The sequence below is a fragment of the Eretmochelys imbricata genome, chromosome 6 (assembly GCF_965152235.1).
Source record: "Eretmochelys imbricata isolate rEreImb1 chromosome 6, rEreImb1.hap1, whole genome shotgun sequence".
In the NCBI taxonomy this organism is placed as follows: Eukaryota; Metazoa; Chordata; order Testudines; family Cheloniidae; genus Eretmochelys; species Eretmochelys imbricata.
The window spans coordinates 38,797,697-38,824,068 of NC_135577.1; the positions used below are offsets into that span (position 1 = coordinate 38,797,697).

At 40.0% G+C, this 26,372-nt stretch overlaps 1 protein-coding gene across 1 annotated transcript in view; it reads right to left on the reverse strand.

Moving 5' to 3' along the window:
• The window catches only part of PPFIBP2 (PPFIB scaffold protein 2), a 156,784-nt gene that overhangs the window by 2,595 nt on the left and 127,817 nt on the right, over positions 1-26,372 (reverse strand). The window contains exons 13-27 of the mRNA XM_077820109.1: positions 26,250-26,314; positions 25,965-26,033; positions 25,640-25,700; positions 23,161-23,202; positions 20,538-20,691; positions 16,826-16,858; positions 13,518-13,656; positions 12,558-12,686; positions 11,520-11,670; positions 11,169-11,280; positions 10,314-10,402; positions 8,460-8,582; positions 6,609-6,734; positions 1,875-2,063; positions 505-684 (exon numbers count right to left, since the gene is read on the reverse strand). Coding sequence (XP_077676235.1) covers positions 505-684; positions 1,875-2,063; positions 6,609-6,734; positions 8,460-8,582; positions 10,314-10,402; positions 11,169-11,280; positions 11,520-11,670; positions 12,558-12,686; positions 13,518-13,656; positions 16,826-16,858; positions 20,538-20,691; positions 23,161-23,202; positions 25,640-25,700; positions 25,965-26,033; positions 26,250-26,314 — 1,662 coding nt within the window. The remainder of the gene's footprint in view (positions 1-504; positions 685-1,874; positions 2,064-6,608; positions 6,735-8,459; positions 8,583-10,313; positions 10,403-11,168; positions 11,281-11,519; positions 11,671-12,557; positions 12,687-13,517; positions 13,657-16,825; positions 16,859-20,537; positions 20,692-23,160; positions 23,203-25,639; positions 25,701-25,964; positions 26,034-26,249; positions 26,315-26,372) is intronic.

Sequence of the window (26,372 nt, forward strand, 5' to 3'; positions counted from 1 at the left end):
ACATGGTGCAAATGATGCACTCTTCAGTTTAACGTCTTAAAATATACAATCCAGTTGTACTTACGAGAATAAAATACAAATTGATACCTCTGTACAAACTGATCTGAATAAGATTTTATTACATTACAAACCACTTATAAAGATAAAATTTCTCTGTGCAGTACTCATGGATTATGTAATTAAAAGTACAAAAAAAATTTGGTGTTTCTACTATAACCCCAAATTTAACAGTCCAATACATTAACCTTCTTAGTGAAAGGTTTGATGTACCTGAAAAAGGGCTTGAAGATAGATGGGTTTACGCTTACAAAGATAAAAATATAATTCATCTGACATTCTCAATATAAAACTCTTCAAAAGCATCCACAGCCCATACGTACGTTCTCAATAAGTTCATGCGGATGTAGCAGAGACTTTGTTATATGGTAACAAAAGGTTATTGGCAAGCTTTGGAATGCATGTAGAGGATGAGAGATGAGAATGACATCAATCTATTTGTCCCACCTGATCCAGTTTGTCCAATTCCCTATCAGTGAGTTGATTAAGTCCTTTGTATCCACCATAGCTCTTCTGAGTACCATTAGTTGCACCTGGACTTGTGTCCATGGGACAAATGTAATCTGTAGATTCATCAAATTTCTTTTTTCTTAGGTTTCCAAAATGTGAAAATCCAAGTTTCTTTGGCTAAAATAATGAAATATAAAGGTTTCCATAAGAGAAACAACTGGTCTAAAATGTAAAATCTAGTTTGAAGTTACAATTTTGTACATGCCAACAATGCACAAATCTTGACTGAAGTCTACAAACTAGAAAAATGCAGCTTCAATCATCCCTCCTTGTAGGTTTGTTACTAAAGGATATAATAGCAGAACACTGTGCTGAGATTAACACCCCTCAATTATCTTTGCTAGCTATACTACAGTACATTTACTAGGATCATGATGAATTCTCACAGTTGAACAAGTGTGTTTTGTGACAGTTTTTTAAAATCATGGTTGTCTGTATATTTGCTAATTCACGAAAAATCTCCCCCCCATTGGCGTGATTTAGTAGGGTTTGACCATAGCTCAGATTAATTGACTTCGCTGGTCATACAGTTGCCAGCTGAAAACATCATATGTTAAACTATTATTTAAAGTTACACAGCTAGCACTACTTCAGTTGAACAATTCATGTGTCTATAGTTACGCAGGTGCTTAAGTACTTTGCTGAGTCAAAGCCACAAGTGTAGGCTTCAGTACTTCTCTCAACAAGGATGGTCTTAAGCTGGGGTCATAGGTAGCAAGCACAGCACTTACCTGTCTGAGAGACTCCATTGAAATCAATACAAAAATGAAGTCACTCGTGCATAAGTATCCGCAAGATCAGGTCTACAAACAGCCCTCGCTCTATTTTTGGCTTCAATTAGAGTTGATGTATATGTTCTGCAAATCCTAACACTGTATTAGGCCACTGGGAAAAGCTCTGATTTAACAGATACCATTTGTATACTTGGCATCAAACATATTGTAGGAGCTCAAAAGAAGAGGATTTTAAATTTTCAACGCTATTCAGTTCAGAAATATTTTTATGAAACTTGGTTAAATCTTTGTTAAAACTGGGAACAGTTATTGATAAAAATGAATATTTTGTTTTGGATTGCGTTTCCTTTGAATAAAAGGTATTGATATTGCATGTTTATTTCTTTAGTAAATTATGATGGGTTTGTGCTGATCTCTGTGTATTAAGAATATCAAAGAAGACTAAAATTAAGAATAACTAAAATGTAACCTTAGTGGGAACTGGCCTCCCCCACTTCCCAGAGTTGGCCCCTTAGTCTGTAAGAAAAGCAAACTGAACTACACTGAGAGATCCTAGAATTCAGAGTGGCATACCCGAACTTTAGCAGTGGTAGTCAGAGGTGTGTAAGCTGTAGATTCCATTATTTCTCTTTTTTCTTGTTGTGCTTCTGGCCCAATTAACACATTAAAGTTAGTGGTCAGGTGCCGTCTCAGGAGGGTCTTTTGAGGTGGAATGTTAAGAAGCATTGCCAGTGTGTCACCATTAAAGCGAGGTTCAAGAATCTATTAAGAACACCACAAAAATTATGCTTTATGTAGACAAACCTCTACAACATCAAACATATTTAAAAAAACGTAGTCATCCTATCATGCTGATCTGTATGTTCTTAATAATTACGTTTCTGTCAGACACTATCAGAGAAATAAATAAAAGTCTCACTCATTCTTGAGTAACTAGTGTAAGTGACAGGAGTCACCTGAAAAAACTTTCCAAATGCCTTTAACTAAACAACATTATGTCAGTATTTGCAGTGCTCCTTAGCTATTTCCTGTATTAACATATAGAGAAGTTAGGAAATACTTGTGGTAATTTTATGTTGCAAAGAAAGTGAAACAAAAGCCCTAAACATTTGTAAAGGCAACTCACTGTACTCGAAGTGCCCTTATTTTACTTAAGGGTACATCTACACTGTGTTTTAAACCCCACAGCTATGGTCATTCAGGATCAGGCTGGAGCACTGCTGGTTCCAACACCGTAGCATGATCCCAAGGCTGTAGACCCAGGCTCGAAGATTTGCTGCCGTGGGTTTTAAAACACAGTGTAGATGTACCCTAGCTGCTTGTCATCTTAACTCCCAAGTCTAAACAATTCCTGATTGTTGCAAAGGTGCCACAGCTCAGCGACCCAGGGAAATTCTTTATCTGTGACCAGCCTCTGTCTCATAAGTTCATTTTATTTCTTTGAACAGCTCTGGTGATGTTTTATCAATAAGTTGTTAAAGTAATTTCCACTGTATAATTTCTTTTCTGTAGCCCAGCACCTCCCACAGTTCTGGACATCTGGGCTGCTCCCCCCTCTGCAGCGCAGAGATGCATAAAAGTCTTGGCACTACTCATTCTGGCTACACCCCCTCTGTGGCAGCATGTGAATGGTGGTTCTGTTGCTGCCACCTATTTTCCTCTTTTTGGGGTTTTTGGGGGCAAGGGTGAGCAGTTTTCCCTCCCTAGTCTCTCTCATCCCGGGGTTGGCTTACAGTCAGGTGACTTAACTCACCTTGAGCTCTGCTACCATGCCTCTCTGCTGGCTTCTCTGCACTGCTCAGATGTGATGGAGCAGCCCGAAAAGCACAGGGCAAAATCTAAACAACGCCCCATCTGTGAGCCTGGCTTGGAAGACTGGGAACTGTACCCAGCTTTCTGGCCCGAACTCTGTTAGGTCCTGGGGCCATGAGTCAAAGAGGGATGTGCGGGCGACTTCAACATGGAAAAAGCAGATCGGGAGTCTCTGAACAAAGCAGGGAGAGGCTGTAAAGATGAGGACAATGCCAGTCAGTCAACTCAGGATGTAAGTCCCAAGGGGAGACTTCTCCCCACCCCAAGTCTTAAAGTGGGTCCTGAGTGACCTGGGAAAAGAAGTCAGGCTCATAAACAGTACCCTCCTTCCCAATTTCTAGTGTCATATCCCCTCCCCACTCCCTGGAGGAATAGACTCAGCCAGGGTGGCCTCTGGGGGTACATCTATGCAGTGAAACTCCCTCCACAGCAGCAAATCTCAGAGTCTGGTTCAACTGAATTGGGCTTGCGTAGCTCACATTCTGGGCTAAAAATAGCTGTATACTTGCTCCGGCTTGGGTTGGAGCCCAGGCTCTGAAACCCAGCGTGGGGGGAGGGTCTTAGAGCCTAGACTCCAGCCCAAGCCCGAACCCCTAGCCTAGACAGCAGTTGTGAGCCCTAGTCAGTTGACATGGGCTTGGAGACTCACTGCCACAGGGCTTTGCACTCAAAGTTCTCTTGAGAGGGCTTTAGCCCTAAGGATAGCTGCCTGCCAAAGGTCTCACCCAAAGCCACAAGAGAGCACCTGTGCTCTCAACGCATGCAAATACATAAAGGGAAAAAGGGGCGGGGGGAAGTACACAAGATCCATCAGGTCCTCTGACTTTTTCTCCCCCGTCTCCTACAACCCTGTAACTCACAATCTGCTACAGAACACGATCTCTCCCTCCCATATCTAAAAGATGAGAACACTTCCTCAGAAGAAAGATTCTTTAGGGTTCTACTCCACCGTCTTCAAAAATGCAAGGGGGGAATCCAAGCCATATTGACCTCAAAAGGCTCAAGTGGATGGAGAGCCTGGCCTCTACTGTATCATCCCTGTCCCACGAGGATATTCTGACTTCAGTGGATCTGGCAGATGCATACCTCGAAAGTTCCTATCAGACCATGTCCTCACAGATGTCTAAGGTTCTCTTACAGCAGGAAGCATTATCAGTACTGGATGCTTCCATTTGGCCTGTCCTCTTACACTAGGGTCTTTACCAAGATGTTTGTGGTACTGCTAGCCAGGCTTAGGTCCAAGGGTATACATCTGTGTCCCCTTCCTGGACATCTTGAACAGAGCTCCATCCCAGGCGCATGGGTTTGTTATCAATGTCAAGAAAAGCTCCTTGACCTAGTCTACCAAAACAGCTCATCTAGGAGTAGACACACACACCTCAATAGCAAAGATCTACCCACCTCTAGAAAGGTTCCAAAGATTCAGGACCTTCTCACGTTGTTCCCGAGCTGCAAGAGGCCTACCCTAGCACTGGACCTTCAATAACTAGGCCTCTAGGGCCGTGCGCAGGGATCACTCCATGGCCACAATCACACATCAGGTATCTTCAAGGTTTCATCTTAAAGGTGTGGGCCACTCCCCAGAACACATGAAGGACTGCATAAAGGTCCTGCTGCTAATGCTCAGCTCCTTAAAATGGTCGTTAGCCCAGGGCAATATCTGCAATGCTATGCCCATGTGTCTTCCAGATCCTCTGGTTCTCATAACTGATGCCAACCTGGAGGGCTGAGGAGCACACTTGGGAGTCCCAAACCACTTAAAGCAGCTGGAACCCAGCGGAAAGGGGTTACAGCATAAACCTCCTAAGGCTAAGAGCAGTCAAGCTGTAGCTGCCATGGTTCCAATCCAGTGTAGAGGAGAAACATGTTCTGATTCAGTCAGACAACACAAATATGGTCGTGTACGTGAACAACCAAAGAGAAACAAGGAGCCCTGACCAGGGCTTTGGAGCGGTGCTCCGGCTCTGCTCCAGCTCCAGGCAAAAACCTGCAGCTCCACTGCTCCAGAGCTGCTCCGCGCTCCAGCTCCGGGCTCTGCTCCAAAGCCCTGGCCCTGACAAGTCATCCCCTCAAACCACTGATGTCAATACCAGCATTCTATTTCTCCATCAAAACTTGCCTTCTGATAGCCATCACACCTGCCAGGTGAGCGCTAGAGCTGGCAGCCGTATCGTTGCAGGAGCCTTACTGCATGTTCCACAAGACAAGTCAGTGTGACTCCTGCCTCTTTTATCCCTAAGCTGGACCCTTCCTTCCACACTTCCCAAGAGCTGATACCCCTCTTCTCCGTGGACACAGTGAAGGATGGGACACCTCAGATGTCAGAAAAGCTCTGAAAATCTACCTCAAACATAAAGGATCCATGAGAAGATGGGCCAGCCTATTTCTTTTTGTTTTTAGTGGGAAAAAAAAGACCTACAGCTTCCAAGTCCTCCATTGCGGTGTGGACACACAAGGCATTCAAAATTCTGTTCTGAACGGGGTTAGGGCACACTCCAGGAGATCCCCGGCAACCTCAGGAACAGAAAGAAATGCATCCACACTGGAAATTTGCAAGGATGCCACCTCCTCAACAGCTACGACCTTTATCCAGCACTGTAATGTGTCCTTCCTATCACCTGCAGATGCTTCCTTTGGCAGAAAGTTGCTGCAGGAGGTGGCCCAGAAATAATAATCCCCTTTGAGCAAATCTTATAAATGGGGAGGGATACATTTCCCCCACCCCCCTTCTTTCCGATCTTTTCTATAATCCTCCCTGTTCACTGCTCACTACTTTCCAAATGTCCAGAACTGTGGGGGATGCTGGGCTGCAGAACAGGAAAATACGTCTTATTGATGATTTCCTTTTTGCTCGTAGCTTCTCCCATAAATCTACCCACCTTGAATGGCTTATGAGCCAAAAGATCAGATGTTGAGTGGAATCTTTACTATGTGACCGTTTTTTGGTCCACTGTACATAGTCAGTCTGCTTACTCTGGAGTTACCCGTATTGTTATACAAGTTTTTCCAGCTTTGGAATAACTCTTTTGGTGGCAAGCAGGAGCAGAGGAGGGCATGGATAGAGCATGCAGCACCAAGATATTAATTCGCCTGTGAGAGCTACAGAGAGGAGGGGAGCAGCCCACACATCCAGAATTGTGGGAGATGCTGCTAGTAGAAAGGAAATTATCAGTAAGAAATTTTCTATTTCATGCACTCCCTATTAGTCCGGAAGACAATGTGACATCGTTTTGCTTTTTTAGATTTCTAATATTTCTTTTTTCTTTACATTTCCTATGTTGTAAAAATTAATTTACATAACACAGACTCAATAGCTTTTAAGAAGGTTGATCAGTGAGCATACATCATCAGATTACTAAAATTAAGGTATATTCCTCTTTCTGTTTCATGCTTGGAAATTAAACAGCTACAGTAGTTTTGGTAAAGTAATCTGGAAATGTATTTTCTAAGTTAATATACAAAAAAAAAGGAATAAAATTATGAACCAGTTCTCACAATGAGGCCACCATGAACTCCACTTCCTCGAAGGTTTGGTGCATATTCTGCCAGATCTACTGATCTGAGCCATTCCATCACTCTGTGATTAGACCACTGCACTACTTCAGAAGGTGAAATATTATTCTGTAAAAGCAACGACAGTGGGGTGGGAGGAGGTATTGTTTCATATTCTCTGTGTATATATAAAGTCTGCTGCAGTTTCCACGGTATGTATCTGATGAAGTGAGCTGTAGCTCACGAAAGCTCATGCTCAAATAAATTGGTTAGTCTCTAAGGTGCCACAAGTACTCCTTTTCTTTTTGCGAATACAGACTAACACGGCTGTTACTCTGAAACCACAAAAAGACAATATACTCTTCTTCTTTACACAGAGAATTTTAGTTTATATACATACATGCAGACACAATTCAGCTAAGAAAATACAGTTCAATACTTGAAAAAGGCTAAACCTCAGCTAATGAGTTTACCTTTCATGCCTGCCTCATTATCAGTTACTATTAAATCATTCCTCCTCCCTAACAATCACTATTTTCCAGATTCTGAGATAACCTGTTTTGCTCTGAGCATCTTGTGCAGCTCTCAGAAGATTTGGAGAATCTGGATTGGTGGGTGAAATGGAAAGTACATTCTATTACAGATGGAAACCTAAGAACTACTGCTTCATATAAAAGACAATATGCAGAGACTATTTATGCTGCAAAAAATATTGAAAATTATTATTATTTTTAAGGTTTCCATTACTGTATTATCTAGGTACTTAATATAGAGACTAAGCCCTGGTCTACACTAGGTGGGGGGATCTATCTAAGTTACTCAACTTCAGCTATTTGAATAACGTAGCTGAAGTCAACGTACGTAGACCTACTCCCCGCAGTGTCTTCACTACAGTGAATCAACTGCTGCTGCTCCCCCATCAACTCTGCCTGCGCCTCTTGTGGCGGTGGAGTACAGGAGTCGATGGGAGAGCACTCGGGGGTCGATTTATCGAGTCTAGACTAGTCGCGATAAATCAATCCCCACTGGATCGATTGCTGCCCGCTGATCCGGTGGGTAGTGTAGACATACCCTCAGAGAAGAACTGATGCTGGCTGGAGAAAGGCTAAATTAATTTATGTGCTGTTGAGAGTACTGCTTGAGAAATTAGTAGAGTTGAGTAAATAATAAAAAATTTCAATGAGTTCACTCAAAAATATTATTAAATTCTTACATAGTTGTGAATGATTTGCCAAACTTTACAGACTGGGAGAACAATGGAAAAAAAAGTGGTTGAATAATTAAAAGTAAATGCAAAATTCACTGAATAATTTATTCAACCAGCTCTGGCACTTACAGATGGCATATACTTACTGCCATTGTAGTCCATCTCACTGAGAGCGCAGAGTTGGTCCCAATGTGTGACCAAACAATGGAACGTCTACCTTGCCCCACGGGAAATTGTTCTACAGTGTTGAGAGATCTCGCTCTTCAGAAGCTTTTCTGGATATTCAGCCAAAATTGTCCCTTTCTCAATACATCCCATTTCTTCCAGTTACACCACCTGTGCCAATCTACTTAATGCTACCTGGCTCCCTTCCACATGGGAACACAGAGGGGAACCTGCTCTTGGGTTTGGGCTGGTGACATGGAAGAGGACAAGCAGTAACTTACACTATTTTCCTCCTCTGTGATGTGGATCTTCCCTGAGGAGATTCCAAAGGCAGCTCCTGGCTGCAATGGCTGGTATTTTGTACAGTTAGTTTTCTTTCACTAGTGAATAACTCCTTTGGTGGCAAGCAGGAGCAGAGGGGGTAGGGCTAGAGCATGCAGCATCAAAACACTAGACTCAAGCCACACAAATTTCTTCTTTACCTCATCAACTGGCCTCCTACGTAGACAATGGGGGTTGAACTGGTTGACATGCAGCACGTGAATGGCACATTTAATACTGAGATGATGCAGCTGGCTGGTGACTTTCAGAAAGAGAAGGTCATTCTGAAAGAGGAAAAGCCTGGGTAAAAGTGGCATAGAATACCACTGCACAATCCGATTCCCCCCCCGCACCCCCTGGAAAATAAATGCTGTGACATTTGTATGTATCAAAGAAATCCAGGTTAGATCAATGGTATGCATTCCTGTTAGAAAAAACAGTTGAATCCTAATAAAATTAATCTATAAGACTATTGGTCTTTTAAGTAGAAACTGGAGATGGAGTATTTCTCAGTTGAGTAAGACCATGTCCACACTGGGGTCATACTTGTTATGGCCACATTTAAATAAAGTGGTAGATATCAGGGTTCTAGCATGGTCTCCTTGATCAGTAGGGACAGAAATTTTCTTCTGAGAACAGTGCTCTCCAAAGTTATATTATGGACTAATACCCAGTTGAACTATGCAATCGTTTTATTGCAGTTACAAGACAAAAAGAAAATTCTTTATCCACACTAGACAGGGAAGTGATGCTAGGGCCTTACCATCAATAAGTATTTAAACATAGCTATAGCTTGTATGGTTCTGAGACCAATTTGGTCAAGGCCTTACAACATACTGGGTTCAATACTGGTCTCCACTGCTAAATATCAGTTACCAAGTGACCAGGCTAAATATCCTGAGCTGCACGCACTCTCGGTCATTATACTCTTAAACATACTGTGTGGACATGGTCCTGGTAGTCAGATGTCTTGCAGTAGCCAGCTGCAGTTGAATCTCCTGTATGCTATTCTTAAGGCAGATATGGCGACTACTGGTTTATCTTTGGGTGGCTCTCCCTCTACCATTCAGTAGATAAGGTGACCCCCATCCCCCCAATTTTTGCCTTGTATAGATCCTTTAGATTCTTTTGAATGTGAGCAAAGTCCCAGACTAAAGGGAATATTGCTGGAAAGTTACCCGTAAAATAGTAGCTAACTCCCTCCTCTTTCCTGAACACAGCACACTCTGCTTGTTAGCAACCCCTGGGTTGACAGCAAAAAGTTGCTATTATGGGGCAGCTGCTAATAAAAGGAAAGCAGGTTTCTCAGGCAGCAGCTAAGGAAGAAAGCACTGGGCAGGCCTTCCCTGTCTGAAACCCTGCAAACATGCCAGCAGGGAGGGAAGCTGCAGCCCAAATGCAGGGCCCACGGAGCTACTTGGTACCTCTCCCTGCACTTTCCTGGGGTCAGGGTTCAACCTGTTGAGTGCTTCCTTCCCTGTATGCAATCCCCTGGCAAAGTGCAGTCCGGAGAATGCAGGGAGAGGTACTGTGCAGCTCCAACATCTGGGCTGCAGCCCCTCTCCCTGCTACTGCTCTGCCCACGGCCTCCCCTCCCAGCCCACAGCTCCTTACTTCCTGTGTGGTCCCTGTCTGCAGGAATGTTTGCTGGGCTGCATCCCCAGAAGGAAGTACTGGGATGTGCTAAGCATGGCCGCAGGCAGGTTTTCGAGGCTGCAACCAGAGAAGATATGTCCCAGCACTTCCTTCCCTGGCTGCAGCCTCACAAACCTGTGTGGAGGTGGCTCTTTTCTTCCAAAAGAAGTTGCTAATAAGGAGTATGCTGTTGCTAATATCTGAATCCCATTAACGCTGACGTTAATGGGATGGGACTGGTTCCTGGCAATATGTTGGCATTAATCAGAAGTTGCTAATATCAGGATCACTTTTAAGCAGAATCTACTGTGTTTGCAAGATGGAGGGTTCAGAGTCAGTCTGAATGGGGGGAAAGCGGTTTTATGGTAAAACCTTCTTACCACAGTTAAGTATTGCAACATTCTCCCATCAACTCTGGATTCATGAAACTGATCTTTGTACTGAGGTAAGCCAATATCATCAAGCCATCCTGAAAATATAAAAATAGTGGAGAAAACAAATCCAGATTTAGAAGTCTTTTCAGATCAAGAAACAATCCTTGAAGATGAAATTCCACACCCTCTGCACCTTCACTCATACTCAGGGTCCTCTGACCCTCTTCAGAAACTCATGAGTCACCTATTCTCTTTTTCACTGCCCTTTCAAGGCCTTCTGCCCAAAATGGCCCTCCCTTTGTCTGAGAGCAGCAGGCAGCTCCCACCAAAACCCACAAATTAAATTCCTGAAATGCTTTAGAGGATGGAATATATGACTGAGCATGTGCCTCTACAGGACCATTTAGTGCCTTTCATATTAGGAATAAAAAATCTAGTTACTCGCACTCAGTCCCCCTCAAGGCGGTTACATTGGAGGGGTTGCTTGATCCCTGGCCTGAGGTATTTTAAGCTGAATTCCAGTTGCCTTTTCCTGAGTCCTAAATTCAGTTATGATTTCCACAGAAATCAAAAAGCAAGTAAGCTTTGAAAAAATAAGGCATATTCATTATAACTGGCATTCAAGAAAACCAAACTTTTAAAATGTAAATCTCTAAAATATTCTTCCAATGAAATATTCCAAATGCCACTATGGTACAGTACGTTTAGATGATCAATCAATTCGATAATCAGCTGGCTTTAACATACATTTCTATGAGAACTCTCATTCACTGTGTACAAGAAATACATGAAACATTTTCATTACTTCTCAGTTGAGGTAAAAAACCCAACCTCTAGTCCCAGAATTCCACAAGCACTTACGTGTCACCCAGATATGATCTAGTTGTGCAGACTTATCATCCTGTTTTGTATTTATTGATTTAACGGCCAAAACTAATTTCTTCCTGTGCAGAGGATGTTTTATTCCTAGTTCCTGTAATAAAAAAATAATTATAATAAATAGCTTGTCCTTATGTGGTGCCTTTTATCTCAGAACTCATGCATGTGAGAGAGACTGATTTTAGTTTTTGCTACATAAAGAAGACTACGCACCTTTTTGAATTAGCTGCTATATTTTGATGCTTGCATCTAAAAGTGGCCAATAGACTGATACAATAAAGGACCAGCCATCTACACCTGCCTAATAGACAGCAATAATTCCAGATTTCTTACCTTTTCCATGTCCTGAGGTGTTGCTGTTAATAACGTGTGGCCAGAAGTCACCCACTGCCGCGCAAAAATGACATACTGACCAAGACCGAAGTCCTCAAGCCAGTTACAAACTCTTTCAGTGCTCCACTGAGCAAATGGGGCATTGTAGTCACTGAAAAGCACAAGTGCTGTATGAGGATCACACTAAAGACAATTAACTGACACTTTAGAAAAGCCTTCTAACCTGGCATGGGGAGGTTAGCGATGCTTTAACAATAGTTTTACTTTAACACTTTTAAATATATTTTTTCCAACTTCTGTTAAAAAAAAAAAACCCACCATACCAATTAGTAGGTTAGGACCTGATCCTGCAAGGTTCATTAATGTCAGTTGACAACACTGAGAAATGTTTAAAAGATTATAAACAAATTAACTTCAATTCATGGACCAATTGCTTGTACATTGTTTTGACCTTGTTTGAAGAACAGCCAAAAGGTGCATTTGTACCAGGGTCTCTGCCATGTGGGTAATTACTAATATCTACTGATGTGCTTCTCTTTGCTCTGGATTCCAGTAAAAAGAATTAATATCTAGTCCTGCAGTACATAATATGGTAAATAGACATTGCAATATATAGTATGTTAATTTGAACGTTCTTACATAGATTCAGCTCAACCTACTCTTGAAAAACTCAGAGGAGAGAGGAGAAAGGAGAGAAATTTCCATCATCCATGTGGGGAGAGTTATGATGAAATCCTTCATTCCCAGTCATCCTGCAGCTATTCCCAAAGCAGGGAATGAAGAGGAGGACGTCATGCTACACTTGCTCTTTGTTACAAGAGCAATTATGGCTTCTCAGACTCAGCCAGAAGCTGTCATTACCCCCTGCAACTGCAACAGTGCAGATAAGCTCAGCCAGAAAAATCCTTTCTAGTTATAGTGAGATTCATTTCTAGTGAAGTATGCTGGACAGTACTTCACCACAGGAGATACACTCTGTTCACAATACTACCTCTCATGCATTGAAAGTAATACAATATTATAAGAGAGAATGATTACCTCTTCTGCCCCTTTGTTTCCTTTGATCTAGATAATCGAGGTCCAGCTGTTGCACGGAGACCACCTCTTCGAAATTCAGCCAAACCTAAATCGTCTGCATGGAAGTTACCTGACTGAGTTCTTCTTATTCTTTACAGAGAGCAGAACACCAAGTATTAGAGCATGACATACAGCATTTCCATTTCATACATAAAATGTAAATACACTAGAAAGATACATTAGCCCACCACTAATCCCAAAACATTTATACTAAAGCTAGAGAGAAGATACGGAACTCACTGATAATTTCAGCTTTTTGTAAGTTCCAAGGAAACTTTAAGATCTGGTTATTATGTTTTTTTTCTGGGACCATTTAATAATCTTTTCTTGAGCAAACTCAAGAAAGGTTACATATATATATGGTTATATAATAGATGGTTACATAGATGGTTAGATTAGGCAGCTAGACCAAACCTTGTGGAAAGCACTGTGCTCTGCAAGTAACGCTGTTCAGTCCTGACACTGTACCCCAGTCTAAACACTGGGACTCAGACTGTCAAACGACTGGTGACCTGAAATAGGCAAGTGTCTGACAGGACAGGGTAAGACTAAACCTGTATTTGCAATTTATGCCTTCAGAAATGGAAGGCTAGTGAAAAAAAGTATGGTTATTAAAGTTTTTTGGCTTCCAACTAATGTATTACATGAAGAAATTAGAGGACTTCTCCTTTGTATTGAATTTCTTCCTATAGCATGTCTGCTCCTTTATTAGTACTGGAATCCATTTTCACTTAATCTTATGTGTACACATATACCCGCCCACATGGACACTGCGGAGTTGCTGAGTTTGATTACTGCATTTGACATTTTGTTTTATTACAGGTACAGATCCTCTAGGTCTTCTAGAACATGCTGTAAACTGAAAATGTTCTCATCTGAAACATTTTGACAGGGCATGGATAAAGAATTAGAAGGTCTTACTTTCCCCAGATTTTCCTGATGCCTTTTGGGCTCTTTTTATTTTCTGGAGACAATGGAGACTGTGGACCCGATTCTGTTCCAGAAGAAAGGGGTGAAAGTTCATCTGAAGTTATTGTACCATCCATATTCTCTGTCTCTCCTGAGATTAAAAACAACAGATAGGTTATTTAAGCTACTTGTCCACAATGTACAAGTTATTAATTCAGAAACGATCTGGAAGGCAATGCTTCACAGAAATGAAGCCATAATTATTTAAAAACAAATAATTTCACTAACAAATGCCACTATGCAGAAAGTCAGAATACACACCAGTCAGACAATTTAGACCAACTGTGAAGTCTGTGAATCACTGAGCAAAAACTTGAGTGTGTACCCCCACTCAACTTCACCTCTGAAAATCATTTGGATTGATACCATTTATTCCAACTCGTTCAAGGAATCCTACTTTGAAAAAGGGCAAATTCTGCTCTCAAGTAAACTAGCGCATTCCCATTAACTTCAGTGAAGCAGAATTTAGCTGTTGTCTGTGGGAAGAACTGAACTTGTGTCACAGTGTTACCACTGATTTAGAAAGTTCCTTAAATAGTAATGACATCAGTCATATAGTAAATAGCATTTAGAGTAATGCATGGCTGCCACCATGTGGGGGATGGCTGGGTCAGCTGTTTAGAGATTTGGGAAGGGAGTGAGCCCAACAGACCTGTCACAGTGGCTCTGTGTTACTTTAGCAAACTCAGTCTCATTAATGAACAGCAGCAGCTGGTCTGGTCAATGCCCTTTATATCCTGTCTGTAGCTAACAAAATAGTTCGTCCACACTGGTACACTGCCCTCTGGTGGATTATCAGAGCTGGCCAAGCGTGTGTTATAACAACTTCTAATTCCCTCGTCTTATAATCATGAAGTCTGAGGTGATCCTAGTGTATGGATACAGGGCCAAATAATGCAGTTATGCCAGCCAAAAATTTGGGCCAGTATGACAATTGTGAAATCCTGATTGGTCAAGAAGTGCCATAAGAAACTAAACAAAAGTACTATGCAGCTTTTCGCAACGGGGGTAGAATCCTCACAAATTTGTGAAATCATGAGGAACAGTATTATACGGAAACTCACCTAGTACACTTGTCTAATTCTAGAGTTATTTTAATTTTCTGGGCCCTCCCATCTTAGAAATGCCATAAGAAAGAAATGGAAACAGGGCTAAGGTTTGCTGCAGTTGTTCCTTTTATTCTTCCCTACATCCTTCCTGGATATCGGGGTGACTGAGCAACCTGGTTAAATATTGGTTCCAATCCTTACTGAAGGGGGTGCTTCCATGGAGAAAGGTCCCATATAAACCCAGGGACGTCTCAAATCACTTGGGTGAGACATTCAACTTGTACTATGCAGTCCTTCTGAACAAAGGTCACAATTCTCTCAGATTTACACAGTACATCTTGAGTACTAGATTCCAATCTCCCTATAGTATGCAAGGAGAAACCACATTGGCACAGGACAACAATCAGACTGTATGTCCCTTGGAGCAGGAACTGTCCTTTTTTACTGTGTGATATAGCACCTAGCACAATGGGGTCCTGCTCAAAGAGTAGCTATCAGTGGTTTGCTGTCAAATGGCAGAGTGTATCTAGTGGTGTCCTCCAGAGGTCAGTCCTGGGTCCTGTACTATTCAATATTGTCATGAACGACTAGAATAGATAATGGTGCATATGCTTATAAAATTTGCAGATGACACCACATTGGGAGGGGTTACAAACACTTTGAAAGACAGGATCAGAATTCAAAATAACATTGACAAATTGGACAACTGGTCTGAGTTCAACAAGATAAAATTCAATAAAGACAAGTGCAAAGTACTTCACTTAAGGAAAAAATCAAATGCACAACTACAAAAAGGAGAATAATTAGGTTGGTGATGATATTGGAGGGATTTATAGTTGATCACAAATTGAATATGAGCCAATAATGTGATGAAGCTGCAGAAAAATTATATCATTATTCTGGGAAATAGTAACAGGAGTGTCATATGTAAGACATGGGAGGCAATTGTCTCACTCTACTTGGTACTGTTAAGGCCTTAGCTGGAGTACTGTGTCCAATTCTGGGCGTCACATTTTAAGAAAGATGTGGACAAATTGGAGAGAGTCCAGAAGAAACAACAAATATGATAAAAAAAAGTTTAGAAAACTTAAGGTTAAAAACTGGGCATGTTTAGTCTTGAGAAAAAAGGACTGAGGAGGTACCTGATAACAGTCTTCAAATATGTTAAGGGCAGTTATAAAGAGGATGGTGATCAATTGTTCTCCATGTCCACCGAAGATATGACAAGCAATAAGGGCTTAATCTGCAGCAAGGGAGGTTTAAATGAGATATTAGGGAAAACTTTCTGATAATAAGGGTGGCTAAGCTCTGGAATAGGCTTCCAAGGGAGATTGTGGAATCCCCATCACTGGAGGTTTTTAAAAACAGGTTGGAGAAACACTTATCACGGATGGTTTAGGGATACTTGGCCCTGCCACAGCACAGGGGGCTGTACTTGATGACCTTTCAGAGGCCCTTCCAGTCCTACATTTCTATGATTCCGTAAGATTGGGGCTTGTAGGCAAAACCTCAACACAAATAATAATAAAAGTTGATTAAGTTTTTTGCATAAAGGGCAAGTTTACATAAAAGCATTTGTACTGGTGATGTTTTTCAGTTTATAATTAATATTTAATATCTTAACACTAATTTCTTACAAGATTTTGATTTAATAAGAATAGGATTTTTCTAAAGCTCTTAACATTGGCCTCTCCCCTCCCCTCCAAGTTAATGCTAGCTTTACCAGATATCAGTGACAGCAGAGTGGGTCCATTGTTGAGTGCTTCTGAAAATCCTACACTAAGGGTATGTCTATACCTAAAACGCTACGGGGCACAACTGCGGCACTGTAACACTTCACTGCTAACACCGCCTACATCGATGAGAGGGGTTCTCCTGTCACTGTCGTTAATCCACCTCCCCAAGAGACAGTCAATGGAAGAATTCTGCCAATGATCTAGTGCTGTCTATACCAGGACATAGCTACGTTTCAGGGGTGAATTTGTCACACCCCTGAGTGACATTGCCCTGCGTAAGTAAGTTCCCAGTGCAGACAAGACCTAATACTTTAAAAAGAAAAGCTGTTCTTTTGTTTCAGGATTATACTCGCCTAATGTAATTAGGACTCCCAACACACACCTGCAAGTAGCATTTTTAAAGTGGAAAAACAGAAAAGAAAGCAAGTAGGAAAATTCACAGTGGGTTACAATTGCATCTTGATTGATACAGTACCTAATATTGGTGCACTAATACTCCTGATGCGATCTTCAGCCATTCCAAGAAGCAGAAAGCCAGATGAAGAAGCAAAGATGATGGAAAATCCAGCAATATGAAGTTACAGAAAAGCAAAGAAATAAATAACCAAGCATCAAAGGCAGGGGGGAAAAATGACAGAAAGCAAAGTTACACTGTAAATGAAAGTGGATTTGCAATGGCATGTATGAAACCTAAAAAGTTTTGCACAAATTGTCAGTTAAAACAAATGGGGATGACTTTTTGTTTATTACTAATCTTACTTTTTTTTTTACCTCTTTCCAGCCAATTGTAATGTGTTGCAAACTTACTGTACAGCTCAAAAATTAAAAAACATCTCAAAAGGAGCATTCCCCAAAGCTACATGGAATTCATTAGAAATGTGGAAACTGAGTTCAATGGAAAGAGTGGGGTACTCAGCATGTTTGATAATCAGACTCTGTAATTAGGACCCCTTCTAATAAAGCACTTCAGTATGTATGTAGTTAAAGCACGTTTAAGTGATTTGATGAACTGAAGTCTTAGTTGCTTAAATATGGGTTTAACAGTGAGATTTTCGTAGGCACAAAGGGCATTTAGGTACCTAGTCCCCCTTAGGAAATCCCATGTTATGTATGGTTTCAGAGTAGCAGCCGTGTTAGTCTGTATTCGCAAAAAGAAAAGGAGTACTTGTGGCACCTTAGAGACTAAGAAATTTATTTGAGCATAAGCTTTCGTGAGCTACAGCTCACTTCATCGGATGCATTCAGTGGAAAATATAGTGGGGAGATTTATATACATAGAGAACATGTAACAATGGGTGTTACCATACACACTGTAACGAGTGATCACTTAAGGTGAGCTATTACCAGCAGGAGAGCGGGGGTGGGGGGGAAATCTTTTGTAGTGATAATCAAGGTGGGCCATTTCCAGCAGTTGACAAGAACGTCTGAGGAACAGTGGGGGGTGGGGAATAAACAAGGGGAAATAGTTTTACTTTGTGTAATGACCCATCCACTCCCAGTCTCTATTCAAGCCTAAGTTAACTGTATTCAGTTTGCAAATTAATTCCAATTCAGCAGTCTCTTGTTGGAGTCTGTTTTTGAAGGTTTTTTTTGTTGAAGATTTACAACTTTTAGGTCTGTAATCCGTGGCCACTATGGATGTAGAAGCCTTCTACACCAACATTCCACACAAAGATGGACTACAAGCCTTCAGGAACAGTATCCCCGATAATGCCACGGAAAACCTGGTGGCTGAACTTTGACTTTGTCCTCACCCATAACTATTTCACATTGGGGGACAATGTATATCTTCAAATCAGCGGCACTACTATGGGTACCCGCATGGCCCCGCAGTATGCCAACATTTTTATGGCCGACTTAGAACAACGCTTCCTCAGCTCTCGTCCCCTTGATGACATTGATGACATCTTCATCATCTGGACCCATGGAAAAGAAGCCCTTGAGGAATTCCACCATGATTTCAACAATTTCCATCCCACCATCAACCTCAGCCTGGTCCAGTCCACACAAGAGATCCATTTCCTGGACACTATGGTGCTAATAAGCGATGGTCACATAAACACCACCCTATACCGGAAACCTACTGACCGCTATTCCTACCTACATGCCTCTAGCTTTCATCCAGACCACACCACAGGATCCATTGTCTACAGCCAAGCTCTACAATACAACCGCATTTGCTCCAACCCCTCAGACAGAGACAAACACCTATAAGGTCTCTATCAAGCGTTCTTACAACTACAATACCCACCTGCTGAAGTGAAGAAACAGACTGACAGATCCAGAAGAGTACCCAGAAGTCACCTACTACAGGACAGGCCCAACAAAGAAAATAACAGAACGCCATTAGCAGTCACCTTCAGCCCCCAACTAAAACCTCTCCAACGCATCATCGAGGATCTACAACCTATCCTGAAGGACGACCCATCACTCTCACAGATCTTGGGAGACAGGCCAGTCCTTCCTTACAGACAGCCCCCCCAACCTGAAGCAATTACTCACCAGCAACCACACACCACACGACAGAACCACTAACCCAGGAACCTATCCTTGCAACAAAGCCCGTTGCCAACTGTGTCCACATATCTATTCAGGGGACACCATCATAGGGCCTAATCACATCAGCCACACTATCAGAGGCTCGTTCACCTGCACATCTACCAATGTGATATATGCCATCATGTGCCAGCAATGCCCCTCTGCCATGTACATTGGTCAAACTGGACCGTCTCTGCGTAAAAGAATAAATGGACACAAATCAGAGGTCAAGAATTATAACATTCAAAAACCAGTTGGAGAACACTTCGATCTCTTTGGTCACTCGATTACAGACCTAAAAGTCGCAATATTACAACAAAAAAACTTCAGAAACAGACTCCAACGAGAGACTGCGGATTTGGAATTAATTTGCAAACTGGATACAATTAACTTAGGCTTGAATAGAGACTGGGAGTGGATGGGTCATTACACAAAGTAAAACTATTTCCCCTTGTTTATTGTGCCCCTTTCCCCCGTTCCTCAGACATTCTTGTCAACTGCTGGAAATGGCCCACCTTGATTATCACTACAAAGGTTCCGCCCCCCCCCCCCCCCGCTCTCCTGCTGGTAATAGCTCACCTTAAGTGATCACTCTCGTTACAGTGTGTATGGTAACACCCATTGTTTCATGTTCTCTATGTATATAAATCTCTCCACTTTATTTTCCACTGAACGCATCCGATGAAGTGAGCTGTAGCTCACAAAAGCTTATGCTCAAATACATTTGTTAGTCTCTAAGGTGCCACAAGTACTCCTTTTCTTTTTTCATGTTATGTATGTAATTTTAGGCCTTAATAAACAAAATACATGCTTAAGTTAGGCAGCAGTTTGAAAAGAAGCTAAACGCTTTCCTCCAAGTTCTAAATCTGATGGGTCTCTTCTCCCCCTAGCAAATGCATCTTTCTCTCATTAGTATCAATGAGTTATATGCAATATATACTGATAACAAAATAGACCACCAGGACTTTCTCCTGAAGCAAGTGTTTACAATCATGCTAGTTAGACTGTAAACAAAGAATAAAATACAGATTTTTTTTCAGTCAGATGGCTAATATTTTGGGGCAAAGTAATTCTTTAAAATAACTTTCTTAACCAACTGCTTTATAACTTGTCTTTATCTTGGCCAGGCTAGCTGTTTTGTTTAGCAGAAGAGGTGAGAGAGCTCTGGAGTTCCCAGGAAGGTTTTGCATTGAACAATTATTACTTCTTATTCACAGAGTCACATGTGTGCAAGGGGTTTGATTAAAGTCCTGATTTTAAACAGCAGAGGTTTGTTACCCACTATAATACCTCCCCTCGCCAATTTCTAATCTTTTTCGTTGCTTAACAAAATGATTTAGCTAACATCCAAGAAGCACATGACATGTGATGCCAGCACAGTTTTATCATTCAACATAACAGAAATCAGTACACTGACCTTAGAGATATCCTTTACATTGCAATCAGGTAAGTTAATGCATCATTTTGATTTTAAGTACCCTCTTAAAAAGGAACAGAAATTTCTTTCCAGACTCCTCTGACTGAAACAGCCCACTATTCTAGCTTAAAGGAATATAAAACATTTGCTATATCAGCTGGATCACACAGAGGAGTTTGTTTATATTTATACACAATTATTCAAACACTTGCAGGGAAGTTTGAATACATACTCAGGCTCAGTACACTGTTGTCCTCATTGTCATTCATTCCAAATACATTTAGGGAAGTGGGAGTATTGTATGTTCCATGATCTCCGTTATGTGTGGGTCGAAGAAGCTTCCCTGGCAAGGTCTGATATTTGTTACTCTTCACATATGGTTTATTCTGTATTTTTTAAAAAAATACAAATTATTTGTATAATATTTGTAAAAACGGCACTGTATTCATTCAAGGGACAGGCAAAGCTATGTGGAGGTTGCAAATATTTTTTAAAACCATGGTTTTCTCCTAAGGGTGATTTAATTTAAACACAACAACATGTTTTTCTAGCTAAAGGGAAGTTTGTGATTGTGTATAAAGGATGTAACACCCCCCACCCACCCTCCAAAGCTACGGTAACACAGTGGGGACCTATGTATTATGTTAAAGTATAAAGTATTGTTAAATACATTGTATTTATTTTGCCATTAGAATTTCTTTCTTTGCCCTTCTTTTCCTTCTTTCCCACTCCATAGTTTCACTGCATACTCTTTGGTCCATATTTCACCTTGTTTTTCCAGTGTTATTTCACCCCCTCTTCTTCTCTGTATGCTCCCTCCCACCTGCACCCTTACTCCCACACAGAATTGCACCTTAGTGAAATGTGAACTCAGAAGCATTTGAGTTTCAATCAAACTTAAGCCAAATGTAATCACCGATCTCTAGTAGCAAGGTATGAATACAGATGCAAAACAAAGAGAACATTAAATAGAAGACACATTTTTACGAAAACCAAAGTTAGGCTAAAAAAATTTGCTAAATAACTACATATAGTTAAGATAATTTTCATAGATTTAAGGTACTTTACACTAACTTATTTTTTTTTAATTATTAATAGTTTTAACATAACTTTTAGAGGGAAAAGCATGAACTAACTTGTATTTTAGAGTCATTTCTGTTTAGAGTGGTTACATGAACTCCACTAACTATTCCATACAGTTTTTGCCTGTCTCATACTAGAGCAGGTCCCAATCTACACTCACACCCAGCCACAGTGCTTAGCACTGTGCATAATGTCATTGTAGTCAATGGTACTACTCATAGTGGTAGGGCCTATGCCTGGTAGTAAGTGTTCACAGCATGAAGCCCACAAAACATCAACATTCAATATATTGTACTGAAAGTGAGCAGTACAAAGCGACCATTTACCTTTCTGTTGCATAGACTAAGCTAAGTATAGGAAAACACTGAATTTTGTTACAGTAAACCTTTGTAAGATCACCTACTCTGGTGGGCCAAGTTCTCTAAATAGGCATGATGGATGCATTAAAAAAACTGCATATGTGCCTGCAAAAGCCTGTATTTATGCACACAAATCTCATTGTTTAAGAGTTTAGTGAGACTATTCTTAAGCTGAAGTTGTGGGTTTCACAGGTGGACTTGCTGTTCCCAGCTTTGAAAAGTTGTCCAGGTAAAAGTGTTATTTCTCAGTAGAATGTTGATATCACTATTTGTACAGGGTTTTTTCTGAATGAAAGGATGAGAGGCCATCACTGAGGACTCGGTGCACATTCCAGAAGTGGGAGAAATTTAGAAATACCAAGTCCTCACTGGAGACGTGCTGAGCACCCTTTGACTTTTACTGAAGACAATGGGAGCTGTGGGTGTTCTTTGGATCAGGGCCTTATTGCTAAATGTTTATTTTTGCATTATCTGAGAGTACACGAAAGGAAAGGAATGCATGAGGATAAAGAATACAAAACAGATTTAGCTCACAGAAATATATCATGTACCCTCATATACTAGCCCTACCTTTACTAAGCATGCTGCAGGAGAAATACAATAGAAACCATGGCTACTAAAATATACATGGGAAATATACAATTGTACCCCAAAAGTAATGTGTAATTACTTTACACAGCTATTATATTTCATATGTAATAACTTTATGTAACTTTGTACCTAAGTATTATTTTCATGTTTTGCTGCTAAGTTTTTTTTTAAATCCATCCCCATCCCTCAAGCTAGTGAGAATATAAACTACTGCTGTGTCATATTTTCTACACAGAGGGTCTTATTCAGGTCACATTGAAATCAATGCAATTTTTACCATAGATTTGTCTATTTTCATAGATTAAGACCAGAATAGAACATTAGATGATGACAATCTGACCTCCACCATAATACAGGGCAAATAACCTCATCAACAATTTTCTGGATCAAAATGAAAACTCCTGTTCAAGCTGGCTATACCAGTTCTTTTAGACAGAAATCCAGTTTTGACTTAAAGACAGCAAGTGATGGAGAATCCATCACATGTCTAGGTAAATTGTTCCAATCATAAATTACCCTCGGTGTTCTAAAACTGCACTGTAATTCTTTTCTGAATTTGTCTAGCTTCAGCTTTCAACCACTAGATCTCGTTATGCCTTTTCTGATTGATTGAAGAGTGATTAAAAAACTGATTTTATTTTCTTTATTAGACTATAGAGTTTTTCCTCCCAAGTCCTACCGCCACCTTTTAAAAAATGTCGGTACTTTAACAATACAAAAACAATTTAAGAGACACTGAATGAGAAGTGAAAAAGTAGCCACTCCAACAATGCATAGTCACAGAAGGCAAATGTTAAATGAGTTAAGATACAGTCAATATACCTCTTGTTCTAAAACAGGTTCTACTGGTTTCCCGTCTACATGCTACGGAGTTGCAGGGAGGGTAATTTCAAAGTTTGATGGAAAAAAAGTAACAGACAAATGTTAGTATAAACATACATACAACACAAAACAACAGTTTTAGTCTGATTTCTAGATAGTGATTCTATTTGAAGATATTAAGAGGTGTATTCTCTCCTCATTCAATAATATATAGCTCATCTGTCTTTCCCCAGCCACTTTACCAAAATGACTTCCATTTACATTCTGTTGAGATCAATGGGATTTTTTGCTTTCAATTTCCAACAGGGGCAGGATTCAACCTAAAGATTAAGAATTACTTTATCCAACACTTATTCACTGCTTCCTGTGGTGTTAGATATGTCAGCTCTTTAACATACCACAACAATATAATATTACATAATGATCTAGGATAGGAAATGAAGAATATCTTATCTAATTGAAGCTGAATGAATAATTAGGTAGGAATGTAATTACGCAAACAGTACTTTGGCCGGGTCAACAAGGCTAACTTCTACTTTAAAAAAGAAATGTTTTGGGATCTTTAATTGTTGCAAGTAAAAAGAACCTAAGTCTTAGATCCCATGTAAAATATTATACCTTCAGCAATACAGTACCCCTAGTTTTGCGCTATTACAGCCTCAATGACAGAGTACCGACTATTAAAGCCTTGACTCAGCGAAGCAACTAAGCATGTACTTAATTATAAACACACGAATAATCCCATCCATATTCAGCATAGCACTTAAACATATAGGTCCCACTGATGTCCTCTGAACTAGTCATGTGCTTAAATTTAAGCATATGCTTCCGTGCTTTGTTGATCTGAGACCTAAACTCACTAATGCTATTTTCTGTGTCATCTTGTTGGTTTCTCCTCCAAATACCGACCAAGCCTACAGTGCTTAGCTTGTCAGATCTGAGTAGCTCAGGGCCCAAATTAGAATACCTGCACACCTACCTTTGCATATGCATCCTGTATAGCCTTTTAAAATTAACAACATATACAGGAGCACATCAAGGAGAAAATAGACCTTTAAATTCTACAAGGAACTAAAAATGTTAGTCCTTGATTCATTTACCATATGTATTACTACAATTAAATGAGTACAAAGTAAGTTTTAAACATATTTTGTTAGTTTACAGTTATATTAACAAATCAAAAGATCACAGAAAAGGTTTTAGGAAAATCTAGAAGAAATTTTGGAATTAACCATATTTTTACTGGATATGGTTACATTAATTCCATTTAAAAATGATGTATCAATGTGCACGGATAAGCAATATTACACAAACCTAGTAACTGTGTCATACAAAAAAAGCAACAAAACTCTCACAAAATTAAAGTGGCAATGGGAGAAAACCTAAATTTAGCGAGTAAAAATATGATCCATTTGATCATGTTGAAATAAGACTTAATCAAAGTGAAAAATAAGCCAACCTGAAATGCATTTAGCCTTGACATTAACAACACTGCTCCCACTGTTTAAATAATATAACATCACCACCAGTTTCAATAATGCCATTTATATCAGAAGTCTGGCTTGGGAAGTAACAAATATATTTTACAAGCAAACAATCAAACCACAATCCTGGGCAGAAATAATATCATAGTCTCAATATTTAGCAATTTAATTTATTTTTAAATTGTGATCTAATTAATAGTTTAAAAGGTCTGTTACCACTAAAGTCCTTGCAACTCATAGGACTTAAAGTTATTTTAAAATACATAAAACAAAGTGTATGTTAATTGTGTTCACGGTTAAATCCATTTTAGCCTGAGCAAAAGCATTACAATTTGCTGATAAGGTGAAATTATACAGTGAATAAATACTGTTTAATGTCATAAAACAGAATAGGCTAATGGTTGTCAATCAGGACCTGCTAAAAGCTTCCTACTGTACATTTAACAGGAAATAAGAGTCAATATGCTCATGGTTTCAGATGCTGATTCTGAAGAATATGCTACAAAAATAGAGTGTTTTTATGAATTCAGTGTAATGGTGAGGCCCGAAAAGATCCGACTCTGAATAAAAACATCTACTTTTAAAAAAAAAAAAGTATATTGTTTATTTGTACGGTAGCCCAGTGCACAATTCTTGTGATCATGTGTCCTGAAACTTAAAGGCACATTGAGATGTGCAATTCAAAAGGATATTAATTCCCATTACCATTTATACACTGGAGATACTTCATGTCAATGCATTTTCCTTTTATTCCTTGTTTAGCTGAAAAGCTGAATATTAGGATGTGTTTGTGTGGACAAAGCAAATACTTGGTTCATTCTAAGCTCAGACATAGGGGTGGGAGAGAGAGGGTTTGAACTACAGTATCATAAGCCTTTTTTACATACAGTATTGGTGTTGGTTATATTTAGCATATGCAAACAGACAGAAAATTGACATTAATTTCTTAAGATTTCAAATTAAATGCTAAAAGTTGTAAATACTTATGAACCAACCTTTTCCAGGGATTCACTCTGCAAGTCCTCTAGACTACTTGACATTTTTTTCTGTGGAACCCTTAGAAAGTATAAAATAATGATATTGGAAAATTAAAACAACAACAACTAATACAAAATAATGTCTGTGGAATCATATACATTATCAAGATGGTACAAAAATGGTGGGATAACACTCTGGGAATAATCTGCAATTGATAGAAATCTTTAAAACCACCAAAACTACAAAAACTGGCAAAATCACCTGTAGATTACTGGTGAACTAAGTGTTCTGTAGATTTCAGTTAATCTTGGTGATAAGTATCTCAAGTAATATTGTTCTTACCTACTTCTGCTTTCCAAGGATTCCTCATGTGGAGAAATAAGGTTATTTGAAGGAACTGGAATGCTTCCACTGTTAATCAGAATAATATAGCTTGTTGTAAGTGTTATGTGCTATGTACACCTGTTAATCAATGACGTTGCTAAGTCAGCACTATATGCGTACACAACAAGTAGTGTGTCCTCACCTGACCGCATACTGTTAGCTTTGTAGGAACAGGCAAGAATAAATGTAAATATCTGAATATGTTATTTAGACCTAGGACAATTTACAAAACTAGTGTGTTACCTGATTTCTAGAGTTTTTTGTGGCAGTAAAGACTCCATAGTTGGTGACAATTCTCCTGGAGGTACCTGTGTAAAATATGAGTCCAAGTTTGTGATTCTAGTCCATGTGTGTTTGAATCTCAAA